At 37.6% G+C, this 25,450-nt stretch overlaps 1 protein-coding gene across 1 annotated transcript in view; it reads right to left on the bottom strand.

The window, feature by feature from the left end:
* Positions 1–25,450, bottom strand: part of alk (ALK receptor tyrosine kinase) — a 402,565-nt gene that overhangs the window by 214,516 nt on the left and 162,599 nt on the right. Inside the window, exons 2-3 of the mRNA XM_059520814.1 lie at positions 18,479–18,592; positions 304–450 (exon numbers count right to left, since the gene is read on the bottom strand). Of these exons, the coding sequence (XP_059376797.1) occupies positions 304–450; positions 18,479–18,592 (261 nt within the window). The remainder of the gene's footprint in view (positions 1–303; positions 451–18,478; positions 18,593–25,450) is intronic.

The raw sequence follows: 25,450 nt of genomic DNA, 5'->3' as shown, positions 1-25,450 counted from the left end.
AATGTATTTAGTTAGCAAATGTGTGTAGGAATAAAAAATAACTCAAATATATATTTGGTTAAAGGTAGTAGCACTCATTTAAATTTGATTTACTAAAATATTATAAGAAAATTATGCAGTTAATACCATATGGAGCTATTTCTAATAATTGGTAACCAAATGTAGTCAGGCTAATTAATTATTTTTTTTATGTACTTTAATATTCTTGACTTGAATAAAACTTTATCTAATTTATGTTACGATGTGAATCACATTGTTTCGTTGAGAAAGCATCTTTAACATTGTAAAATGGAAGCTTTGTACCTTCCTCCCACCCCTGGAAACTTGCTTTTGTCTTTGCCATCGTCTGGTCTTTCGCCCAGGAGTCCTCTGCTGATGTTAAACTCCAGGCGAACTCAGGATAATATCCAGCAGTCCCACGGTCACATGACTTTCCCTTTGAAGAACAATCTGGAAGAGAACAATGATTTTACTAACATTTGCATAAAGAAAAGAAACCACATTGTTCAATAGGTGACAGAACAGCAGTTATAGATGTTTTGGGGCAATTGTATGGACATGTTTGGTCCTGTAAATTACATTACTTAGTACACACTTTTCAAACTCATTTCACTGTTGGTATAATTTTTTTTCAAATTTGGTCAGGCTGATCTGTTGAATGATTTTAAAAGGGTCTGGGGCATTAAACACTAAACATCAGCTTGACCAGGCTATTTTAAACCACATAAGACCAGAAAATCAGATTAGGCTGCTTCAAAAAGGGACTTTTCACACACACACACACACACACACAAACACACCAAGTGACATATAAATCAAATGCATGCATACAGTTCACTGCAGTTTCCAGCTGATGTGACCATTAATTGCAATGTAATTGCAAAATACTCCATTGTGACCATACAACTATTTTATCATGGCACATAATTGTACACTAATACATTCTGATATTTAATGGTGCACTTGTGGTTCTTAGAATTTATTGAGTACAAATTCAAAAGAAGTTGTCTCCTACCAGTGCCATAAAATGAGACTTTTGATTTTTAACTGATTTAATAAACATTACATTATTTCATTTGTTATGTAAGTTATTAGTTCATTTTAAATTATAATTTATAGTATGATTTTTATCATATCTTATTTGATGCACAAACTCTGTAAAGAGACTGTTTGATAACTGTAAAATGACAATATAGTGAAATTTCCAGATGCAGCCTCCAGTAGTTATTATAAACTGCAGTAGTTGGTTGTATGTTGTTCATGTTCACGCTGTTCACGTCTTCAGTGATGGTTCTAATTAAAACACATTGTTTAAGGTCAAAGACTGTGTTAAGATGACTGATGAAATGTGTCGTCAAAAAGACACATGATCATAGCTGTGGCAAAATATAAGCATTGATGAGCATAATATAAAAGAATGTTCAAATATGAAACTCTAATCACATTCATTCATTCTCTGCTCATATGTTTTTGTAACCATTAATGGGAACATGGTTACAAATAAATAAATAAAAATAAAATCACCCCATGGGACATAAAAGTGCTCATAGCTGAAGAAATATCCCTATATGAAAACCTTATCTATAAAAGGCCGGCAAATATAATAAATGTAAACTCAGCTAGTTTTTAGTGTTTTAAATTAAGGGTTGGAGCTTAGCATTTGTAAGAGAGTGATGTTGGGTAAAAGTAGATAAAGTGACAAAGTTTTAATTTAATAACGATGTGCCAAAGTACATTTGCATAGCTTATTTCATATGCTTATCATGTAGCTCTGTAACGCTAATAATTTTAACACCGGCATTCATATAAAAGTGAATGTCAGAAGCCATTCTTCAGGGACTTTAACATGACTATGATGTTCATACTATTTTCAACACTTTTCTTGTGGTAGTTCATGCATTCTTGTATTCATTTATTCTGCTAGAATGGCTTTCAAACCATTCCAACTGTGTTCCAACCACACATTCGTCTCGTATTCACTGGAGTGTTAAAAGCACCAGTGGGACCAGGTTGTTTATCAGAGGACTGCTGGTTGAAGCTCCAGGCGATGTACAAATACGCACAATTTCCATGTTTTTGCCCAGTGCATGAGTATGCTTCCTTGGTACACTACTTGGGGCTTCCACTGTTAAGAAAGGCAGATTTAAGAGGAACATTTTATTGCCCAGAGGTTTCTCTTGAATACCTCAAACTTAATGGAGTTCTTTGTTCCGTTTAATTTGGGAAGTATGCATTTTCTCTGTGTTAAAATAACTTGTTCTGTGCCAGTTTAATGTGCTACTGCAAGACAACTGTAAGCAGAAGTAGGCAGACTTAAGTAGATTCCCCTAAATGCAGGGCCAGCTTAGACTTTGTGCGAGATTTTAGATAGACCCCCCCCCCCCAACACTAAAATGCTGAATTAGACTAATTTATTTGTGACAATAAGTAACTAATTTGATAAATAACCAGTTCCAATAACAGATAAAAATTAGTGGCATCCAAAATTCAGGGAGCTGTGGTTTCAAAACTCAAAACTGAACAATACATAGTTTCAGAAGCTTATGTTTATTGTAAATAAAATGCACCACACTAATAAAAAAATAAAAAATACGGTCACCCTTTTTTTAAAGTCCAGTTCCCCCTATTAACAAACTATTAACTTTGATTTTTCCCTAAATAAACATCCAATTTGCTGCTTATTAATATTTAGTAAGGCAGTTGTTTAGTTTAGGAAATGGGTTGAATTAGTGATGTAGAATATGGTCATGCAGAATTCTTTTTTTCAAGTGGTAATAAAAAGCCAATATGTTAAATAGGCGTACTAATAACAAGTTATTGGGGTTAGCAGTGTTAATAAAATACAATAGTGTTATAATAAGTTAATAGTGAGAATTGGTCCCTATACTAAAGTGTTACTGAGACGAGTGGGGCGGGGCCGAGGGACATGGGAGCGAGGCCGGTGGAGTGATTGGAGATGAGCTACACCTGTTCGACCCGCCGGTCTCGAGGCCCATGGAGGAGATGGAAGGATATAAAACTGGAGTGACGACAGTGAAGGACGAGAGAGGACCAGGCCTGGGCTTTTAGTTGTGTTTAGATTTTTATTTGCGCGCACCAGTCGTCCGTGAGGGGCTGGTGCGCTGTTTTGTGTTTATTTTGTATTAAAAGGTTATTTGATTGTCCGCCGGTTCCCGCCTCCTTCTTCCGGATGAATACAAAGGTTTATTAATTACACTGGTGCCGAAGCCCGGGAGAAGGAGGGACGCGCTGCTGAAGATCCCTCGCCGCTGTGGTGAATCCGCGGTGCCAACGAGCAGGCGAGGAGTGTGCCGCCATGGACGCTCGAGGCGGTGGGCTGGAGCGAGTTGCCGGGGACGGGCGAGCTCGCTACCGGCCGCCCACGATAGGGAGGGGCGGCTGCCGTCCATGAGGGAGCGGAGGAGTCTGCGCCGTTCGCCAGGTGGCCGGAGTCTGCTGCCATCCGCCGGAACGGGGAGGAGCAGGGAACGGGGGACTCCTGCCGGCTGCCCAAAACCAGAGGAGCCGTCGCCATCCACCGGGCGGCGGAGGAGTGTCGTGCCGTCCGCCGAGGGCCGTCCAGTGCCACCGCCAGGCACCGCGGAGGAGACCGCCCAGCTGGTGGAGGGCCGAGCAGCGGTGCGTCTGGGAACCGGATTTTTATTTTTTTTTCTCCTCTCTCCCCTCTCTCGTCTCTGTCGCTCCTCCTTCCATCTCCTTTTCTCTCGCCTCGCCTGTCCTAACCCCAGGTTCCCGCAGGTCCCCGTGAGCGCCCCCCCCCCCCCCCCCGGAGGGAGGGGGGGGAGTAGAGCGCAGTCTCGGGAGTACCCCCCGGCCTGCGAGGGGCGATGGGGGTATGTGACGAGTGGGGCGGGGCCGAGGGACATGGGAGCGAGGCCGGTGGAGTGATTGGAGATGAGCTACACCTGTTCGACCCGCCGGTCTCGAGGCCCATGGAGGAGATGGAAGGATATACAACTGGAGCGACGACAGTGAAGGACGAGAGAGGACCAGGCCTGGGCTTTTAGTTGTGTTTAGATTTTTATTTGCGCGCACCAGTCGTCCGTGAGGGGCTGGTGCGCTGTTTTGTGTTTATTTTGTATTAAAAGGTTATTTGATTGTCCGCCGGTTCCCGCCTCCTTCTTCCGGATGAATACAAAGGTTTATTCATTACAGTTACCAAAAGTATATATTATCTTAACCATTTAATAGTATTTAGACCTGGAAGTGGATATACTCCTAATACTAGGACATGGTCAGTTCGCATACTGAAAATAGAGTATATTATGGCTGGGTATTGTTGGCTAAGATAATATTCTCAATATGTTACATCAATACGTATCATGATATGGTACATCAAAGCATCATGTCCAAACCAGTTTCAAGATTTGTAGTCATAATTTTTATTTTTCTTTAAATGAGTGCCAGATATAATTTTATTCAAATAAGTCCCAGAGCATAATATTGTATCATATTGGATGTTAATGTGTTAGTGTACATGTAGCTCAATTGGTAGAGCATTGCGCTATGAAGCGCAAGGTTGGGGCTTCGATTCCCCAGGAACACATGATAGGTAAAAATTGATAGCCTGAATACACTACTGTAAGTCGCTTTGGATAAAAGCGTCTGCTAAATGTAAATTTTTAATTTTTAAATTTAAAAATGTAAATTTAAATTTAACATCACATTCGGATAATGGAAGCTTCCATTTTATTTGATATTTCCCTTTCACCACAACCATTAACCAACATACTGTACACTATAAAATGAAAATGTAGAGTAAAATTTACAATTTGTTCTTAGTGTCAGATGTGATATGTGTTTGTATTTATATTAAAAAGTAAAAAAAAAAAAAAAAAAAAAAAAAAAATATTTATATAACATTTAAATTAATGATTAACATAATAAAATTATCATCACAGTCTGTTTTTCTTTTTTCACCAGAATCTTTTTTTTTTTTTTTTTGACCCACATGTGCAATGTGTCAAAACATTCAAGTTCACTCTAGTTCATCCGAAAGTAGCGTGCTCTGTCTAACAATATCAAGTTTTAAAATATGCTGCATTAGAGCTTGTAAAATTTCATGACCTAACACTGGTGAAAGTGTCAGATTTTAGAGAACACTCCTGAGCTGTCCTTCCACTTAGTGATTATCAACCACAATTGCTAAGATGGTGAATCATTTGTTAAAACCCTCAGATAATGTTAAATGCCAGAGGAAACTTAGGTCTCAATGAGACGTGTTTCTGTGATGTCTCTTTTCAAGGTTGCACGGTAAATTGATTTCAGGAAGCACTGTTTTTTTTTTTTTTCTGACAGGACATATTGCTCACCAACTTCATCACCAATTTTATTTCAAGGGAGAGTGTATATATTAACCTTTAGAACAAGCCTTAAAATTGTCATTTGAGAAATGATTTCTTTTATTTTTGGAGACAAAAGGCTTTCATGAACTGTGAAAACAAACTGTAACTTTAAAAATGTAAAACTGGTACAGGAAAATCTATTGAAAATATAAGGATGGACTGTTTGTGGCAGTGTGTAGCACCTACACTGCATTTTTTTTTTTAAATGTAAAAGCTTATAAGTCGCTTTGGATAAAAACCTCAGTCTCAGCCTCAGACGTCACACCCACGGACCGTTGGCTAAACATCTGATGCATATGGGAAACAAAAATGAAAACACTTTAAGAGATTGTTGATTGGTTGAATTCTACAGAAGTTCCAGGAGACGTGTGTAACGTGTTCTTTAACGTTCTGTCCAGAATCAAAGATGCCATTACGCCAAACCCCTTATGAAAGAAGAAAGCCATCGTGTTTACAACTGTAACGACAAAGTGCTCATCAGGATCAGCTAAACACTGGAGTTTCAAAAGTATGTGAAATATCTAAAGTTTGCGGCAATCTTTCTAATACATCCGAGAGTTTTACACATCGGTCTGTTATTGTGGTGACATTTCCACACCCCGAAACGTGATGATTTCAAACTGTGATTAGTTGTTTGACATGTCTGTCAAACGGCCTCATGGGCGGGCCTTGGTCAATGAAAGCTGCCATGAATTCTAGACCTTCAGCAGTTGGTCTGAAGGTCTGGCTACGCAAGACTATAAAAGCCTCTGCTAAATGACTAAATGTAAATGAGGGTAGATCAAGTATATAGATATAGATCAAGCAACTGTATAATCTTTTATTTTTATTTTATTGATACACTGCACAGATACTGGCCAGAATAGCATTTACATTTATGTGTTTGGCAAATGCTTTTAATATATATATAGATAGATAGACATAGATATAGATATATAGATATAGATATATCTAGATATATAACTAGATTTAAGTGAGAAATACAGACACATTTAATACTTTTACAGTGTTACAAATTAATTCTGTTATAACTCAACTTGACCTACCCTATCACAACATTAAGAAAAGGTTTCCTTTTGTGCAGCATATTTCAGAATGGACTGTTTCGCGAATCTGTTTTATGAATGTAATACAGGATTTGCAGTAGCTGTTATTAAAGGAAGTGCAGACTATATTGAACATGACAGCAAACCAACAGCTCGTATGTGAACACAGCAAAGTGCTCTTGTCAATTTATTTTACATGTGAAGAGGGTGTTTAAATTTTTAAAGGAACATGAGCAAAAACAACGTGTTTCATAAGGGTCAGAAAGAGGGTAGTCATGAAAAATCTGCTTGGTTGGCAGCGCCCAAACTGAGATGGATCATTGTAAGTGATCGATTTGGAATGCTTTACAAATTGTTGATCCACAAATAGCACTTCACATTGAAGACTCATCTCACATTAGCTTTGACAAGAAAAAAAAAGGGGGGGGGGGGGTAAGATTTCAGAAAACCTGACAAGCATTGTGCAGCTCTGCGTATCCTTCTGAAGATGGGTAGAAAACAGTTGTAACATTTTTATTTATTTATTTATTTATACAGTTTGGGATTGTTTTTGTTCTGAAGGTTACATCCAAAGTTGAATTAGAATTTAATCATATAAGCTATTATCCATATGCTGCAGAGCTTTTGTGTCCTTGGTCTCCAAAACCATACTCTTAAATGCAGTTTCTCCACCCTACTTGTTCCAAATGAGGCTGAGAGAAATGATTCAACAAAGCCTGCGACAGGTTCTGGATGTGTCAAACGGTTCCTGTCCTACCACAGTGGCAATCTAAGGGAGGATTGATGACTTAACAGATGGCCAAGGACACAGATTTTACTGACCATATATCCTCATTTAGACCCCTGACTTATCTAATGTCTTAATTCCCTGAATGTGTGATCATATCCCCTTTGACACTCATTGAAACACTTAGAGTCGATCAGTCACAATGACCCTGAAAATGGCTGCAATTAAGCTCTGAAAAATCTATGGAATCAAATAATGGTTTTCTTGAGCTTTGTTTCTATTTGCCTATTTACATCAAACAACATCACAACTTTCCTTAATTGGAACTAGTTCAAAACACTAGTTCAAGATTTTCTTTTAAATTACCTGAATTTGCAATTCTTATGGACACTAAAAATCATTTGCTACCTGCCACAAAGCATTTGCAGAGATTTCACATAGGTTAGCCAATTTGTGTGATATAAACCTTTAACAGTGCTTCTGAAAAAACTGTTTTATTTCAGGAGAGCTCTACTTGGTTGCAAAGCATTCTGTAAAATCCCTATCCTGACAATGTGACCCATTTGTTATGTATAACGGTGCTTATTAGAGACTTAGAGACTATTATGCAGAACATTTGAGCTCTGACAAGATTCAATGCACTGTCTAAATGATTAAAAGACCCTTTCAAGGGACAAAAGGGTGCTTTAGTTTTAAATGACTGCCACTAAATCCACTTATTTCAGAAAATTGTTACATTTGTTAAGATACCGGAGTATTTGCATACAAATCGATTATTTTTAAAGTGCTATGGTTCTGGAATGCAATTTCTGTAATTGCAACAGACAAAAAAACGTAGCATTGTTTAAACAGCTTTATAATGCACTTGCCCAACTTTGTGGCACATATGCATATTTTCATTTTTCTAATGGCCTCTCGAGTTACTGAGAAGGACATTTAGACGATTGCACCATAAAAAACTGCAAATGGCATGGTTTGGAATTACTCAAAAACTTTTGCCACAGCTGAGCTCTCTAGGCTCCACACAACATATAGTCAGGCGGGTTCGGCTGTAAATGCTATCAACCGTGAGCGTTTACAGCCCATAAATTTGTTCATTCAAAATGGTCAATTATTCCCCTAGCTCTTTATATCCCACTCAGATGGGGCACAAGATCATAAAGGACTTGGATGGCGGGAGGTGTGTGAAATTACCAAGCTTCCTTTCCAGGGAATATGTGTGCCAAGAGAGCATACTCTGTGTCAGGTCGCCGGGATAACAGGTGAAAAACTTAGATTTATTTCTCACAAGGCAAAACCAAAACAATAGAAAAATCAAAAAAACAGCAAACTAGTCCTCAGGGGCAATGCAGATCTTACAGGCTGTGGAAGCTGTCCCAGACCCAGCGTTCACACAGGACAGGCGACCAGAGAGATAGTGAGGCAACGAGTGGCTGTGTCTCCTCACTAGGTGTTCTGGGGTATAGTGAAACAAGGGAAGTGCTTGAATAAAACGCACTGATTATGAACACGGGACACACCAAACAGTCCACTCACAAGGAAAGACAAGAAAGCAGAGGTTATAAAGGAACAGGGTAATGACTAACAGGTGAGGGAGAAACAGTTAGTGATCTGTGCTCCCCTGCCGCAAGAGCATCGCTGATTGCACAGGTCACGAGCTGCTGAAAGTGACGGGACAACATAGACAGCAGGGGGAGCCAATGAGGGACCATGAACCGTGACACTGTATTTGGGGACCAGCATCTCTGCCCCCACACTAAAGTAGAAATCATTCCCTGCAGCTGTCTCAGATGGCACACCCATAGACCGTACATATTCACTAACATCTGAACCATATTACACAGAAAATGGCAAGCACGGTCTGTAATCACCAGTTCCAGATTGATATAACTGGCACATCAAAATAAAATTAACTGTGGTTTTTACATACTTGTTAGACAGGCTCTTCCTGTCTAACTGAATGGGTCTTAGCCAGATAAAGTAGACTTTAAATAATTAAGTTAAGGTAAAAAAAAAAAAAAATAAGCTGTAGACAGGTCACAGATAAAACCATTTGGGAAATTTGTCATCTTTAGTCCATGTTGTTAGGAAGTTGTTAGCTTTAGGTGTTTATGATTCTCTGTCTATCACAGTTGTGATTGCCATCTTATTGAAAAATTATTGAACACATTTGAATGTATAGAGAAAACACAGAAAGGAATTTGCTGACTAATAACACCGGGAAGAGAAAAGGCACAATACAACTATAACTGGCAAGCCTAAATTGCTTCAGCAGGGGATAAATTATGTGGCTGATTCATTCTAGGTGTTGCAGTTAGCTCACTGTAGATGCACCATTTGATTTGCTTTTGGTGGCGGGTAGACCTATAAAGAGAGTGTGCATTCAGTTAATGAGGCTGTAATGTCAGAGTGACCCCGGCCTGCTTTATCACACGAACTGAGATTGAGAGCTAGGTACCACATGGAGGTTAGCTAAAACACTGCCAGGTGGCCACTCGAATACAAATGACTGCTCACAGCGAGTCAACAAAAAACTGGGCCGCTGAACTGTTTTTATATGTATATATTCTATTTGATTCTAACAAGTGAAATCATAATTTGCTCACCATTACCTTTTTGACAATATACAATTTGTACATTAGAATGATCCGCTTGTTCTGAATAATTTTTTGGAACCATATACACCTTTTTTCAGGATTATTTGTGACAATAAATCAGCATATTAAAAGGTTTTTTTTTTTTTCTAAGGCTCATTTGACACTGAAGACTGGACTAATGGCTGCTGAAAATTCAGCTTTGCATCAAAGGATTAAATACTTTTTTTAATGGATATTAACATCTAAAAACTTTATTTAATTTATCAATTATATATAAATTATAATAATAATTTACAATCTTAATATTTTTTTTACTATTTTTCTATCTTTCATCAACTAAATGCAGCCTTGATGAGAACAAGATACTTAAAAAAGCTATTACTGATCCCAAACCTTTTTTTTATTGTATTTTAGAATGTAAATTAGCTACTTAAGTGAAATTATTAAACTCAATTTCTATTCTATTCTATTCTATTCTGCTTTTACTCACATTTACATGAAACATGACATATAAATATCAGAGCTAAGTCTATTATGCAGAATGATAAATTAGTTTATCTTCAGCACTCAGCATTAGTTTTGATATATTCACCCTGTCTGCATATTTATGCATCCGTTTGACCACTTTATGGCCTGTGTACACCTCATGTCTCCTATCGCCCCGTCAGATACCCTGAGGAGGACCGGGCAGGTGAATGCATGAATCGTGAATCAGTGTTGACAGATGGAGGAGACACAGAATGATATGAACAGGCTAAACAGAATAAAACATAGCATGCAGACAGCCACATTGCCAAACAAATATAAATCTTTAACTCAACCGTTCTTGTTTTTCTGCCTTAGTATAGACAGAAATCAATCTAACTTTCATTTCAGATTAATTCTTTTAATAAATGTAGCATGTATAGTCTGCTACATCAATGGGCGGCATGAGATACTATGATGGGATTTGAAAGGGTATCTGAAAGGTGTGGACAGGATCCTAGAACTCACGTCTAGCACCATCAATTTTTACTATCTCACATTCCCGCATATTATGACAGTGGGCCCAGAGGATCTATTAGCAAAATGTACAGATGAGTGCCAACTGCACTGGGTCCAGATACAGATTATGAGTCTGTAAATGTAAGGAGAGTTACTTAAAACAGCATTATGCAAGACAGTGTATGTATTATATGACAGTTTGCTAAAACTTGGACTGGATGATTTTATAAGAACATGGGACAACCATAAAAACATTATCTTATAATATATGCTATATTTAACAGCTTTATTACTTTGTATAATTGTGTATATATTATTAATGTGGCCTCATAAAAGTAAATATGCATGCACAGCTATGACATTGATAGCTACACTATCAGTTGCTACAGGAACACAATATTGTATTCTTATATAATCTGAAGAAATTGTTAACTCATCCTTTACTATCCGTTGTTATAAAAAATAATGCTACCCCAACCTGACTTGATGAGGAGAGGTGTGCATTTTTTTTTAAGTGATCAGGCTAATATTAAAATGGGTGAACAAAATCTCCATGATTGAAACTGGATGAGGTACCACAAGTCACATCAAGGAACCAGAATATCTACTGTATCATGCTATCAACCACCTAGAACACCTCAACAGCAAGTCAAAATTGTTCCTGCAGCCTCCCAGAGCACCTGACCACATGCACAATTTATGCATTAATTATCATATTTTTTTAGGAAAATAAGTCACAACTGACTTAAGTCAAAGTAACATTGTGTAGAGGCGAACATATTGATGTATACGTCAAATTTTACGATTACATTTAGAAATGGTCAGTATTTGCAATGAAACTTACAATGAAAATCTGGTTTGGTCTGATCTTTATCTAAAAGAAAGATCCAAAGTATAAGACCTTGAGACCTTGCTATCATTAAAACTCTGAACAACAATGGTGTTCATGAAAGGATGTCATGTAAGAAACCACTGTTGAACAAAATAAATCTTGTTAGCAGTTGACAATAATTGGCAAAAATGCACAAAGTTTGTTTAGAAGAAAAAATGGTGCACTGCACGCAAGCATGTCTAGAACTCATGGTCTAGAAATTCTGCAATCATTGAAAAAAAATAGGGGGGGGGGGGGGGCAAGAGTGTACAGTATCAAGGCATTTTACAGGAGAATGTCAGAACAGTATTTCATCTATGTTGAGGGATTGTCCAAAATTGGTCAAAACTTTTATAAGCAGCTAAAGGAAATGTTTGGTAAAGGGGAATGAGGTCTGGATCCTATTCTGAAGACATTGAATCAGGATCAAGCTCGATCCGGTACAAATCTTGTTGAAAAAGAACTGACCATCCAGTTTTTGGCTGTTATTTTGCCATAAAAACTGGCTAAGGATTAATTTATAAATTAATGTTTTGATGATTGTACCTCTCAATCTAAACCAATTGCCGAACAACAAACACATCAGCCAACCCTGTATACTGATCACAGGTGAGCTAAAATGCACTTTTTTTTTCTTTTCTTTTTTTTTTCACAGTCTTCTCTCCACCGGACAAAAGGCGCTAGTCTCCTGGCATGCATACATACCAGCTGTGCCAGGGGCTTGTTTTGGCAGAGAACCATGGCAAAACAAAAGAGAGTATTAGTCCTGGTGTCATGGCCTTGGAGTGGCAGATAAATCTCGATTTGGAGTGCTGGGCGTTTTGGGTTATGGTGGCATTCAGCCAAACCCCCCTCTGCCACACTTTCACCGGGTGTAATACACACCAGCATGCAACAGATGCTGTGGAAACACTGCAGTATATCGTTTTGCCAGTGGTGGCACATGTGATTCATCTTCATTGAGGGTATCTGCTTCTCCTTGATCATCTGCTTGAAAACATAGAGGGCTCAGCTAAGCCAACATGTCTGATTCTCCCAACGCCCTGTTTAAATTAATTAGCAAATTTCTGCAGCTGCGAGAAGATTGGAGCTTTGAGCACCCCATTATGGTTGGGCCATGTTGTGTTCAGCTATCTGGGTCAAATAAAAATGATTTTGGTAGTAGAGATTGAGGTGATTTTTTGGAACAGCAGAGAGACTGGAAGCGGTGACATCGCTGTGACATCAGAGTGGCACCCTGTTCATTTGTGAACTCAAGACCGAGCGGCTGCTTTGCTTCACAGATTAGATCAAAGCTGGCAATGTCAGGCTCCATAAACTGATATGCATGACTTGTGTACCCTTGGGAGGCTTTCTCTTTTGTAAATATCAGAGGCATGAGGCATTACTAAAACATGCTTTTTGCAATTGTTAATGTGATGGAATAAAGAAGGACAGCTGTTTCAAGCCCAATGCAAACTGCAGGGTTTTGGCCACAATCAATTTCTATAATCGTAAAGCTTTGTGTCCACCAAAGCAGGTTTTTTTTGGGGGGGAGGGGGGACTAATGTATTTTTTCCAGTTGTTTTAAGTAGGAATGCCATGAATGAGTCTCACTGATGTTTTTTCTTGGTGCAGAGAGTTAAAGAATGTTCAACTTTGATTAAAACACAGTGCTCATCAACGTCATTTATTATTCAGCCATCCAATCACAGTAAAGGAGGGGCGTGGTAAATACCACACTGACCAATAGTCAAATACTACGTGTAGTACGACTGAACAACAACAGAGGGTAAGTTACAGTTTTTCTCAGTCGCTTTGGTACATTTCTCAAATCATCCTTGAGATTTGCAAAACAGTAAGTGCATTTCTCAAAACAACTCGTACAAATAGCATAACACCATGTATTACCTGCAAAAGCCAGTCTATTGCTCAAAATCCTTAGTTCATCTCTCAAAAATAAATATCTGTGTCAATGAACACATCAGTGCCATCAGAATGACAAGTCCTTGTGTCATAGTTTACGGATAAGACAGTCAAATCACTTAGTCATGTTGTCAGTATAACAGTGTACTCTGGAGGGATGTTCTGATGTAAACTATGGCAACATTTTGGATGACAGTTACTGTATTGAACAATATGCCATATGCTTATGTATGCCATATATCCATTTCAAAAGTACACATTTACACATTACTGAATGTGGGATATTGACTGAAAGAGACTGGATTGAATTACTAGTTACACTTTTACTAGTGGTCTGACCAAAAAAGATGAAAATAAGTCAATTTTCAGAATTTGTAACTCTTGTGTTGTCCTCTGTCTATACAGTATATGCTTTCCAACTGAAGATTCATGAGATTAACCTTTGAGCTATTTCAGAGAAATGGTTTATCATTGGTTTATCATCTACATTCTCTTCATTAGTGAATATTCACTTGCACAATTCATGTCAAATTGACAAAAAGTCTAATAATAATGTGTAAAAAAAATAATTAAAAAGAGTGCTTGGCAGTTTATGACAACTAGATGAACCATTTTGCATTTAATGACTTATACGATGAACTAAAGACTAGATGTTTTGAGCGGTAAGACTTTTGCACAGAAAACTATATAATACATTTTGAGCGACATGACATTAACAATTGATAATGTAGGGAACCGCAGATAAATGTGCGTAATCAATTGCATGAATGTACAAAAGCAATCGCAACTTGTTCAAAAGAATGAGAAACTGGTTATATGATGTGTATAAATGACTAGATGATGTGGAGGTTGTACAAGTAGTTTTGAGAATTTAATTTCTGATTTGAGAAATGCACCAAAGTGACTGAGAAAAACTGTAATATTGCTTGTGTCCGTATATTCATTTCTGTATCAGATGGGATTACTGGACTGCTACAAATATTTATAAAAGAAATGCTTGAAACATTTTATCTGTAATGTGTCTGGCACTGAAAGTGTCTCAACAAGCAGGATATTTTTAACAGAGTGTCTGGAGTTTTCAGCTAGCTAAAAACGCTTGGTTTAAATAATTTCGGTTGTTGTATGGTAAAATTATGAGTCTCTGATCACCATATGACGTTTATAAACATAAATGTTTATAGGCGAATAAATGTTCTTTTCGATTAATCTTGGGATGCAACAAGTTCAGGCTGTGTTCGAAAATTATCTATTATGATTTGTGTCTGCAAAACAACAATTAAAAGGTGTCTCGTACTGAACGAAAAGCACCGCATCATGCAATATCTGACTGTTCAAAATCCTCTCACACTTACAATGCCACTTTTTACAAACAGCTCAATATGAATTCATTAATGCCACTTTGTTTATTTTTTAAATTAACTTTTACCTGAATGGTGATCAAATTCTTTTGGACTGTTGCCTTGAACTTGTCCAATCCAGTCTGTGATCGGCTTTCAACGAATCGTGGCTAAAAGTTTTAGCTGCAGTTTATCGTAAAGTCACATCACATATCTGCCTTGTCTATCTTCTTGAGATCACATTGTACAATCTGCCTGGGTATTATTTTATAGGATTCAAAAAAAAAAAAACATACAATGCATAGCAAGCTTTTCTCAGACTCTGAAAATCCAGACCACCCCAATGTCTGAATAATGTCGATGGATGGCAGAATTGTCAGCTTTCCGGTGCCAAACATAAATCAAGGAGAGCATGGCCAGTGAAGGGACACTAATTACCCAGGCTGAAAGGGCTCAAGCTACAGCCACTCCAGCTTCAGTCTCCACATGTCAATCATCCTGAGTTGGACACGAGCGGGAGAGAGATTTGAGGGAAATGGTGGAAGGTAAGAAGTGTTGCATAAACAGCCGTTTGTGACAGCTCTTGGGAACAGCACAGCTAAATTATGGCAGACAGTTTGACCTCTGACATAAACTGTGGTTCTTCAGAGACTTTCATTGTTGTCTGAGCCCTATGGGATAACTGACAAGGCCATTCACTGCTTATCCCTGATATGAACAAGGCCCTAAAGAGTTTTATTGAAGCTCTCACAGGTGATATGTGGATTTAGATTCATTCACCCATTCAAACAAATGTGCAAACTGGTTTTTAACAATTCCCCAGCTGTTGCTTATCATATTCCATTACCATAATATAAAAAATGTCCTACTTAGTATGTTATTTTAAGACATTTTTGCTTCAATAATCTGGCATATTTAAGAGTGTAACAGGACATTTAACAGGTTTTTTTTTTTTTTTTTTTAAATGGCCTTCACTCTATCTAGTGGTCTTGGATGTACATCACTGCTTTTATTGCATGACCGAGCACTGCTGTGTAACATACAGTGCGTTGAATTGGTAAATCCTTGATCACTTGGAATGAAAAAGTCACTAATTGCATTACCTTTTTTTTTTTGGAAAGTAATGCATTGAATTACTTTGTGTTACGTTTTTATTACCTGAGTTTGGCTTGCAAAAATCCCAGAAGTTATAATTTTGGCAAATGTAAAAGCCTTTTCACACCAAAAGTGGAACTAATAAGCCTCCTGCTGAAAGAATTGCCTCTGCACCTCACTCCCAGTTTCTCTCAACACTTAGACAGGAGAGGTGTCAGTGAATAAAGGAGGGTGGGAATTTCGGAGGAGCAGGCACTGGAGTGAGCTCTGGGGCTGGAGCCCTTCCTGGGCTTAACTGGGGTTCAGGAGCCCGTCCTGGGTTTAACTGGGGTTCAGGAGCCCGTCCTGGGCTTAACTGGGGTTCAGGAGCCCGTCCTGGGCTTAACTGGGGTTCAGGAGCCCGTTCTGGGCTTAACTGGGGTTCAGGAGCCTGTCCTGGGCTTAACTGGGGTTCAGGAGCCCGTCCTGGGCTTAACTGGGGTTCAGGAGCCCGTCCTGGGCTTAACTGGGGTTCAGGAGCCCGCCCTGGGCTTAACCGGGGTTCAGGAGCCCGCCCTGGGCTTAACCGGGGTTCAGGAGCCCGTCCTGGGCTTAACTGGGAAACTGGCATAGGTGAATTGAAAACCCCATCAGGACTGGATGAGGAAACCAAGGACGAAGGAGGGCTGGACTGGACCAGCGGAGACATCGGAGAGAGGAGAGGGGGCTGTTCTTCCAGTCCAGGTTCCCAGTCTGTACGATCCTCCACCTTATTTTGACCCATTTGGCGCTCCACATTTTGCTCCCTCGTGGTGGGCAGTGTCACCGGCTCTCGCACCTGGTCTGACGGGTCGCTCTCTGGCTCTCCGTCCTCGGTGGGCTCGGGCTTATGCCCCGTACCGTAGGGAGATGGTAGGCTGGGCTCTGGGTCCAGAGTGGACCTGGCGAGATCGTCCATTGGGCAGACAGTGAGAGGTGACCCATTTCTCACCAGAGTCCACTCTACAAATGCGGCGAATTCCTCCCGAGGACCATCTTCGGGCAAAAACGCTCTGCACCTGGAGTTCAGGCTGGCGTGATAGAAGGAGCAGAGCGCGTGATCCGGGTAGCTGGTGGCATTAGCAAGCAGTAGAAACCGTCTGGTATGGTCCTCGAGAGAACGTCCTTCCTGCTCCAGCAGGAGGAGGAGGAATTCGGGGCTATAGAGGGGATCCATGACACACTACGGAAAGAAAAAGACTGAAAAAACAGAAAACAAAATGCAGGGAAAACACGCAGTTTTTAAACTTTTTAGGTCGGGTCTTCTGTTACCGTTTATGCTGCCAGAAGGAACACGGAGCCGAGGATAAACGAAATAAGGCTTTATTAACTCCTACACAGGGGATATCCAACATGGAAGACACACGTAAGTGGTTTGTAAGTGGATAGTAGACCCGACAACACTGAACTCAAAGGACAATGTTTAAGTACATGGGATAATGGGAAAACACAGGTGCATGGAATCACTAAATTAACAGGGACATGGAACACATGGGAAATAGAATAGACACACCTGGGAACTAATCAAACCAAAGACAGAAACTGGGTCACAGGGGCAAAAACACACTAAATGAGTCCAGGTATGTAACAGTTATGTGTTATGTGCTAGTTGCTTGAAAAAAAGTGATCTGATTATTTCACTCACGTTGTTTCCCCTCAACACTTTATATTATTACATTTCATTTCCTTATAAATTTGTGAAAATAAAGGTAAAAACTAAATCCCTTTTCTTAAAACTATTATATCTAATATAGGTCATTTTAAAGCCCTTTATGGATTATTATTTTTATTGGAATTCATTTTTTAATTGTGGTTTGTATTCTAGTCTTAAAGGGGTCCATTGTTAATATTGTTGACTTTTAGTTCAATATTCATGTACACTTCATTATTCATCAATGCTATTTGTTGCATTTGGTTGATTATATTTTTACCTGAATAAAACCAGTTAATTTAGATGTTTTCACATTTTTTAGCCTACCTGACACATTTTTGTATATTGTAGAATGTAATTATAATTTAAACATTTGTTATTTTTTATTTAGCATACTTATTTATATACCGTAATAATATCCCCATGACTTGTTATTCCACTATACTGCTTCCCTTCAAGGCTGACATCTACACTGCTTAAAAATACGATCTTATAATGCAGCACGAGGTTATTGTTTATTGTAGATTACACTTTGGAACATTTTCAACAGCAATGCACTTAACCAAGATATAAAAGCATTGAATGCATCTTAACGGTAAATTCTGAATGCATTGAGTGCACAAGGCTGATAGAGTTTTTGGGCTATCTTCTTTAAAACATCCTTTTAGATGTGGCTTGTTACATCACTTGTAATCCTTACAGCTTGATGCTTACTTGAAGTTCAAGACTAGGCAGTCAAAAGCTATGAGAGCGTGTGAGGAATGAGAAACGGATGTTTATGCACACTGACAACCAACTGCCTACACGCATTACATCCTGAAACGGTCTGCCTTTGTGTGTGAGGTCAAGAAGCTTTATGATACTGATGCCGGGTGACTTACCTGAAGTTGAGACAGGATCCTCAGGGAAAGTTAGCTCGTCCTCTGCTATCCAAGAAAAGTTCCAGTATTTGGGGGCAGCGGTGGGGTTTCCAGAGCTCGTGGATGAGAGCCGTTCTGCAGACAAAAGCAGAGTTTGCCATCAAGGGCCTTTACAAATATACTGCAGTGTCAGAAAAATGACTGAAGAAGTTAAGCTTTATGTGAAAGAGGTATTATCTAATCTGTGCAACATTTAGGCTCTGTCAGGGGTAAACTGTTCTCCAAGGGCAGTTTTCTCATAAACCTCCCACACAGAAAATTGAGAGCTTAAAAGAACAATCTTGCCTACCAGAAAACTCAGTGCTATACTCTAAGGTGGAAACTGACAAAAAAAAAAAAAAAATAAAAAAGTTAACAAAAAAAAAGTTAAACACACAGAGACAGATGCATTCCAAATAAAGATTTTAAATAAGATCTAAAATGGATTTAACATGCTTTTGAAATTGAATTGAAGTATTTAATTTTCTCTTTCACAAAAAAGGTCTGCCTTTTGCAAAAAATAATCTGCCTTAATTAGTTTTCCTTTACTTGTTTGCTTATTTCAATCATCCTTCATTACACACCTGCAAAAATATATCGCTGACAAAGATCATTTGTTTATGGAAAACTGCTTGTCTAAGCTACTTTCGGGATCAAGAACCACTGCGGGTTTCTTTAGGTTATAAGATATTTATATCAACACAAATACATATTTTATCATCAGCATGTAATTTTTGCAACTTGTATATTTAATTTTCTGCATTATACCATAGCTTTGCCCACCGGATGTCCTGTTCCTTTGTCAGTTTAGCAAATAATGGATTCCTGTAAATCAGCAATATTGTAAATGAAACAAAGAGCATGTTGTCAGACGTACATGTCATGAATTGCTGTAAGTTTCATAATATATATATATATATATATATATATATATATATATATATATATATATATATATATATATATATATATATATATATAAGTGAGCCTATAAGTGAACCTTGGTTTTGATTTTCCAAATGTTATGTTTTGTCATAGCATGCTTTTTATTTAAGTCTTTCTATCTTATATTCACAGCATAGTCCATTTCCATCTATCACATCATAGTATATATATATATATATATATATATATATATATATATATATATATATATATATATATATATATATATATATACTATGATGTGATAGTATATATATCTACAATTTTCATAGTCATGAAAATAAAGAAAACTCTTTGAATGAGAAGGTGTGTCCAAACTTTTGGTCAGTACTGTGAAAAAAAAAAAAGAAAAAAAAAAAATATATATAACTTTTAATTTGGAAACTAAGATTGAAGGGTGTCATATTTGATTAAGATTGAAGGGTGTCATATGCACCATTAAGTATCATATTCAGGTGAATAGGGTAAAAAGCGTGGCATAAAATTCACAACATGAATCAGCAGTGGCTTAGATTACTTGAGTAATTGGGCTTTGCTACTAAGCTTGGGTATCAGGGAATTTGATTTGAGTGTTATTAAAATGAAAACTGTTACTGAATTACACAAAAATATACATAAATATGTATATATCATCCTGAAACTATGTTCAAGTGTCAGACAACTTTCATCTACAGCCCCACATGTAATATTTAGTCATCATTGTTAACATATTTTAGGATACTGACTTCAATTCTTTAGACAGTTTGTACAGTTGGCACATTAGAAGTTACTTTAATTATAAACTCTTATCATCTCTTGCTTCCGTCAGTCCAGTCCAGAAGCTTATTTATATATATATATATATATATATATATATATATATATATATATATATATATATATATATATATATATAGTTAAGAACAAATGAATGTGTAAACTTTAACTGCAGATTGAAAACTGAAACTTTAACTGGTTTTACAACGTACTATAAAATAAATTGATATAAATATGAATATACAGTATCTGATATCCAAGGTCGGAAGCCACATTGAGATGTTGCCTCAGTACAAGCAGCATACCAATCATAAGTGGTGTAGTTTGCCAACAAATCCCTTCCACGGGTATATGAACACTTTCTAAGCTTTTTGAACTTTTGTATCTCTTTATGTCTCCATGTGGACCAAAAGCAAACTGGACATGTTTCTTTGAATGTGCGATACCTTGATTATTCCCCTTACCTTCCAAACCAGGCAAATGAATAAGAAGCTAAATTGGAGAGGGAGTAAAGGGAGTTTGTTTTGGACTATAAAAATGCTGGCGGGTTGAGATCTGTCACGGGTCATTCTAACCTTTGTGGATAGTAATGAAAAGTGTGCTTTACCCAATACTTTATAGGGCCTCAGAGGAGCACGAGTGCACATATACTCTTTAATCATTCCAAATGACCATTAAGAAAGAATCAATAGTAAACAGAAAACAACTTTTGTGAGTTGTTATTAAAGTGCAGCAGAGAACAGTCCTTGAGACTGCTAGCATATTCAATTAACCATCAAAATATGGCCTACAGCCCAGGGCACTGACTGGTAGTGATTGTTTCAAAACAGGTTCCACATACATTCCTGACACTCTTAGGCAGGTATTGTCCACATCAGCTAGACAACTGACTCTTCACTAAGAATACTTTATACTCACTACATTGTAAACTATTCAGTTGCTACCGGCTCTACTCTGATCAACCAATACATAAATTAATTTATATATCATATTTATAAATGCTGTAAAGAAAATAATTATGTTGACTTTGAATCTCTTGCAATGGGATTCAGCTGCAAAGCAATTTTTAGTTAAATAAACTTTAGAGCCACATAGTTGACATTTCTGTTCTTAGACTTCCACTCTAACCCATCAATCCTTTCTACAGTCCAATAATAACTATTAATGTATTTCTCTGAAAGTTTGAATGACTTAAAATGATTTTAATGACGTTTAAATAATAATTACTAGAAATTGTGTGTGTGTGTGTGTGTGTGTGTGTGTGTGTGTGTGTGTGTGTGTGTGTGTGTGTGTGTGTGTGTGTGTGTGTGCGTGTGTGTGTGCGTACGTATATATATATATATATATATATATATATATATATAAATATATGTATATATATATATATATATATATATATATATATATTGCAAGTAGTGTTTAACACTTACTACACTGAAACAAACTAGGTTTATTGACTATCCATATACAGCTTTTATGTATGTATGTATGTTTATTTATTTGTTTGTTTGTTTAAAAATCACTTTCATGAAAAAATAAAATAAAACAAATATCACAAATTTACTAGATTTTTTTATTTATTAATTTTTTTCTATCCTACTTTATTAATTATTGAAAATGCTGCTGATGTTTCAAATATCTGACCCTGGACTACAAAACCAGTCTTAGTAGCATGGGTAGCATTTTAAAATAGTTGTCCTATCCTAACAAACCATACATCAATGGAAAGCTTATACTTCAGTATTAATTTGTTATTTATGAAAAAAAAAAAAAAACCCTTATGAATGTTTTTTTGGTCCAGAGTCACATTTGATACTCAACAACAAATATCTATGCATGCCTGGCTTTACAGGATAATTCACAAAGCTTTCAACACATTTGCTTGAGCACTTTGCATTTGTACCATATTCTTTAAGCACCGTCCTTAAAATGCATCCTGTCTGTGTTCAAAAGATGCTTTCCTTTCATTATGTGACTGCCCATGGCTGGTTACTCCTCTGTCTTTGAGAACTCATGAGCTCTCCATCATTTGATCAATGAGGCTCAGCTTTAGCTCTGCACCCACTCACCCCTCATCTCTTGTCATCCACCAGTGCTCCAATCTCAGGCCTGCTCGGCCACAACTCTCTTTCTTTCCAAATAAACACACGCTTGATAAGAAGCACAACCGGGTGAAATAAAAGACATGTTTGATAGGACATGATGTAGTACTTTTCTCGTGGGATTTGTTTGGCGGCAGTGCAGTGATCCTGAAATAAATTCAATTAACCGTAAAGCGCCATTGGGGGAGTTGCACAAGAGGACTTCTCTCTTATCAGATCCTCTTAAAAATCAGACCACAGGACAAGGTGATATGACTGGGCAGTTAAGAGGTCTTTAAAAAAGCATATGACAACTTCAGTCTGTGAACACTGAAAGGACTAAAAATCCTGTCATAATTTACTCACCCTCATGTCATTCTGAACCTCAATTATTTTATTTTGACCATAAAAAAAGTACTGTAAGGTGACAAACATGTTGGTAGTACTTTTCATACTAAAAGCATCATAAAGGTATAACAAAAGTAACTTAATGATGGAGAAACAGGCCAAAAGTCATCACAAACTAACATTCCACAGTGTGTGTGTGTGTGTGTGTGTGTGTGTTCACAAAAGGTACTGTAATTTCTCATCAGGCATTAGACAAAAAAGGGCTGACTTAATATACTTGATGAGTTACAGGTAAGTTTATTATTCATATTTGCACACTTTGTGCATATGAAGCAGTGAAGTAAACCCATTCAAAAACTTCAAAAAGTATATTCCTCCATGACAAAACTTGAATGAATGAACCTTCCCTCAAACATCCCCATAATTTGTTTGGACAAAAGCATATGTTAGATGACTAGAGTCATATTTCAATTCTAGGATAACACTTTAGTATAGGGATAGTATATCCCTTTAAATTAGTACAGGGACCAACTATTCTTTCTATGAACTAGCTGTTTATTAGCTGGCTTAACACTTTAGAATAGGGAACACTTATTAATTAACTACAAACTTTCCCTCAATAATTCCTAATTTGCTGCTTATTAATAGTTAGTAAAGAACTTTTTAAATTTATATATTGGGTAGGATTAGGGATGTAGAATAAGGTCATGTAGAATAAGGCATTAATATGTGCTCACTTAGTACCAATAAATGTCTAATATTCTAGCAATATGCATGCTAATTAGCAATTAGTTGAGAGACCCTGAAATAAAGTGTTACTGCAGGCCTATTGTTAAGATATTGGCTTTTTATTAATACTTTTAAAACACACATTCTGTGAGTCCATATTCTGCATCCCTATTCCTAACCAAAACCTAAACTTAACAGCTATATTACTAACTGTTAATAAGCAGCAAATTATGTGATTATTGAGGCAAAATGTGTAGTTAAAGGTTTGTAAATATCCGGAAACCTTAAAATAAAGTGTTACCAATTATAGCAGCAAGTAAAAATCTAGCGGCAAAATATAAAAAAAATGAAGGACAAGACTTGGTCCTTTAATCTCTTTGTTTTGGACAGGTACTTGAATGAAGCTGTAGTATTTCACACATAATATAAAATTTTGAACCGCAATGTTAATCACACCTGTGTGTCCTTCAGACATGAATGTCACAGAAAATGAGGAAGTCCAAAAAATAGGGTAAAATAGATTGAAATTAGGGTAAGAGCCTGTTATGACAAGCCGTGAATTTCTGAATGGGTTCGCGCAAACCCCCATGACCCATTTTTCCACCCAACGTTCCAATAGCAGCAGAGCATAAATATCACAGCAGCTGTCTCCGTTTGTATTAATTAAGATTGGTTGTGGATACATATATTAAGGCTCTTATAAATTGATTACCCGTCCACTCCTGGTGGGTCATTAAATTCCCATCAAAGCCTAAGACTAAAGGAAAGGAGGGAAAGAAAGAAGAAAAAAAGAAAAATGTCAGGGGCTGAATTAAACACTGATGCTGCAACAGAGGCACATTGATTTCTTTCAGGATCCTGACTGAACTTCCTCTGCATTCTGCACACGTGGATCCATAGTAAGCTGACCTCCGCATGTGCACCTGATTACTGACATGCACTCCTTCATTCCAGTCAGACCTATCAGCGGGGTTATGGATCACTGGAGTCTGAGAATTGAGAGTCAGTCCTTATCAATTCACTTCCTATGATCAATGTATTGCTTCAAGTGCTCCCATATGAACAGGCTAAGCTACAGGAAATCCAATTAAACCAGCATGATTAATTACCAAGCTAATCTCAATGGTAATAACTTGATAGGAAATATACAGTGGCTTTATCCAAAAGGTTACAAAACCGTTTGGAAGAGGCAGCCTAAAGCTAAGCTTGTCTCATTTCATGTTGTGAGCCTCTAACAAGATCATAGCTAATTTACTAGCTAACAGAAAGAACTAGCTATTATGCAAATATTCTAAGGGTCAATTCAGTTTCTTAAACCACATAGCATGCTTTAAGACAAAGTGATTAGTTCACTAAGGGTGTATTCACACCAGTAAAGTCCGCTAGTTCACTTGCTTTGGTCCGGACCAAATGTAATGTAGTTTTTTTTTAGTTTGGTGCGGTTCGCTTTTACACTTCCCTTTTTGCAAATGAACCAGAAATTGTAAACCAGACAACACGTGTGCTAAGGACATCCATTCATTGGACAGAACTTCTCAAGCAAGGAAAAGCAAGAGGTTCAAAGTGCAATTGTTATTATTTTACTGATTTTCTTTTATCAACTACAAATGTAATATGAAGACACTTATGAACATCAGATGAGACAATGTCATCTATACCAGCGGCTCTCATTTCCAGACCTCGCAACCTCCGGCTCTGTACATTTTGTACGTTTCTCTTATCGCTTCAGACGTTTGCTCTATTTGAACGTTAGTTCCCTGCGAAGTAGACTTCACAGGATATTCTGTCAAAATGCTGCTGCAAGGCTTTAAACAGGATCTGGCAGACGGGCTACCCTATTTTGTCCTCCCTACACTGGCTACCTATCAAATTTCGCATTGATTTTAAAATATTAGTTTTAACTTTTAGAGCTTTAAATGGTCAGGCCCCACAATACATCACTGATTTGCTATGCACATACTCCCCAGGTCGTTCCCTTTGATCAGCAGGCCAAAGTCTTTTAATTGTCCCAAAGACTCGTTATAAAACCCGGGGAGATCTGTCCTTTGCGGCTGTAGCCCCCAGACTGTGGAACGCCTTGCCTTTGTTCCTCCAT

The sequence above is a fragment of the Carassius carassius genome, chromosome 32, assembly GCF_963082965.1.
Source record: "Carassius carassius chromosome 32, fCarCar2.1, whole genome shotgun sequence".
NCBI classification, from domain to species: Eukaryota; Metazoa; Chordata; class Actinopteri; order Cypriniformes; family Cyprinidae; genus Carassius; species Carassius carassius.
This window is presented reverse-complemented; position numbering and strand designations above follow the sequence as displayed.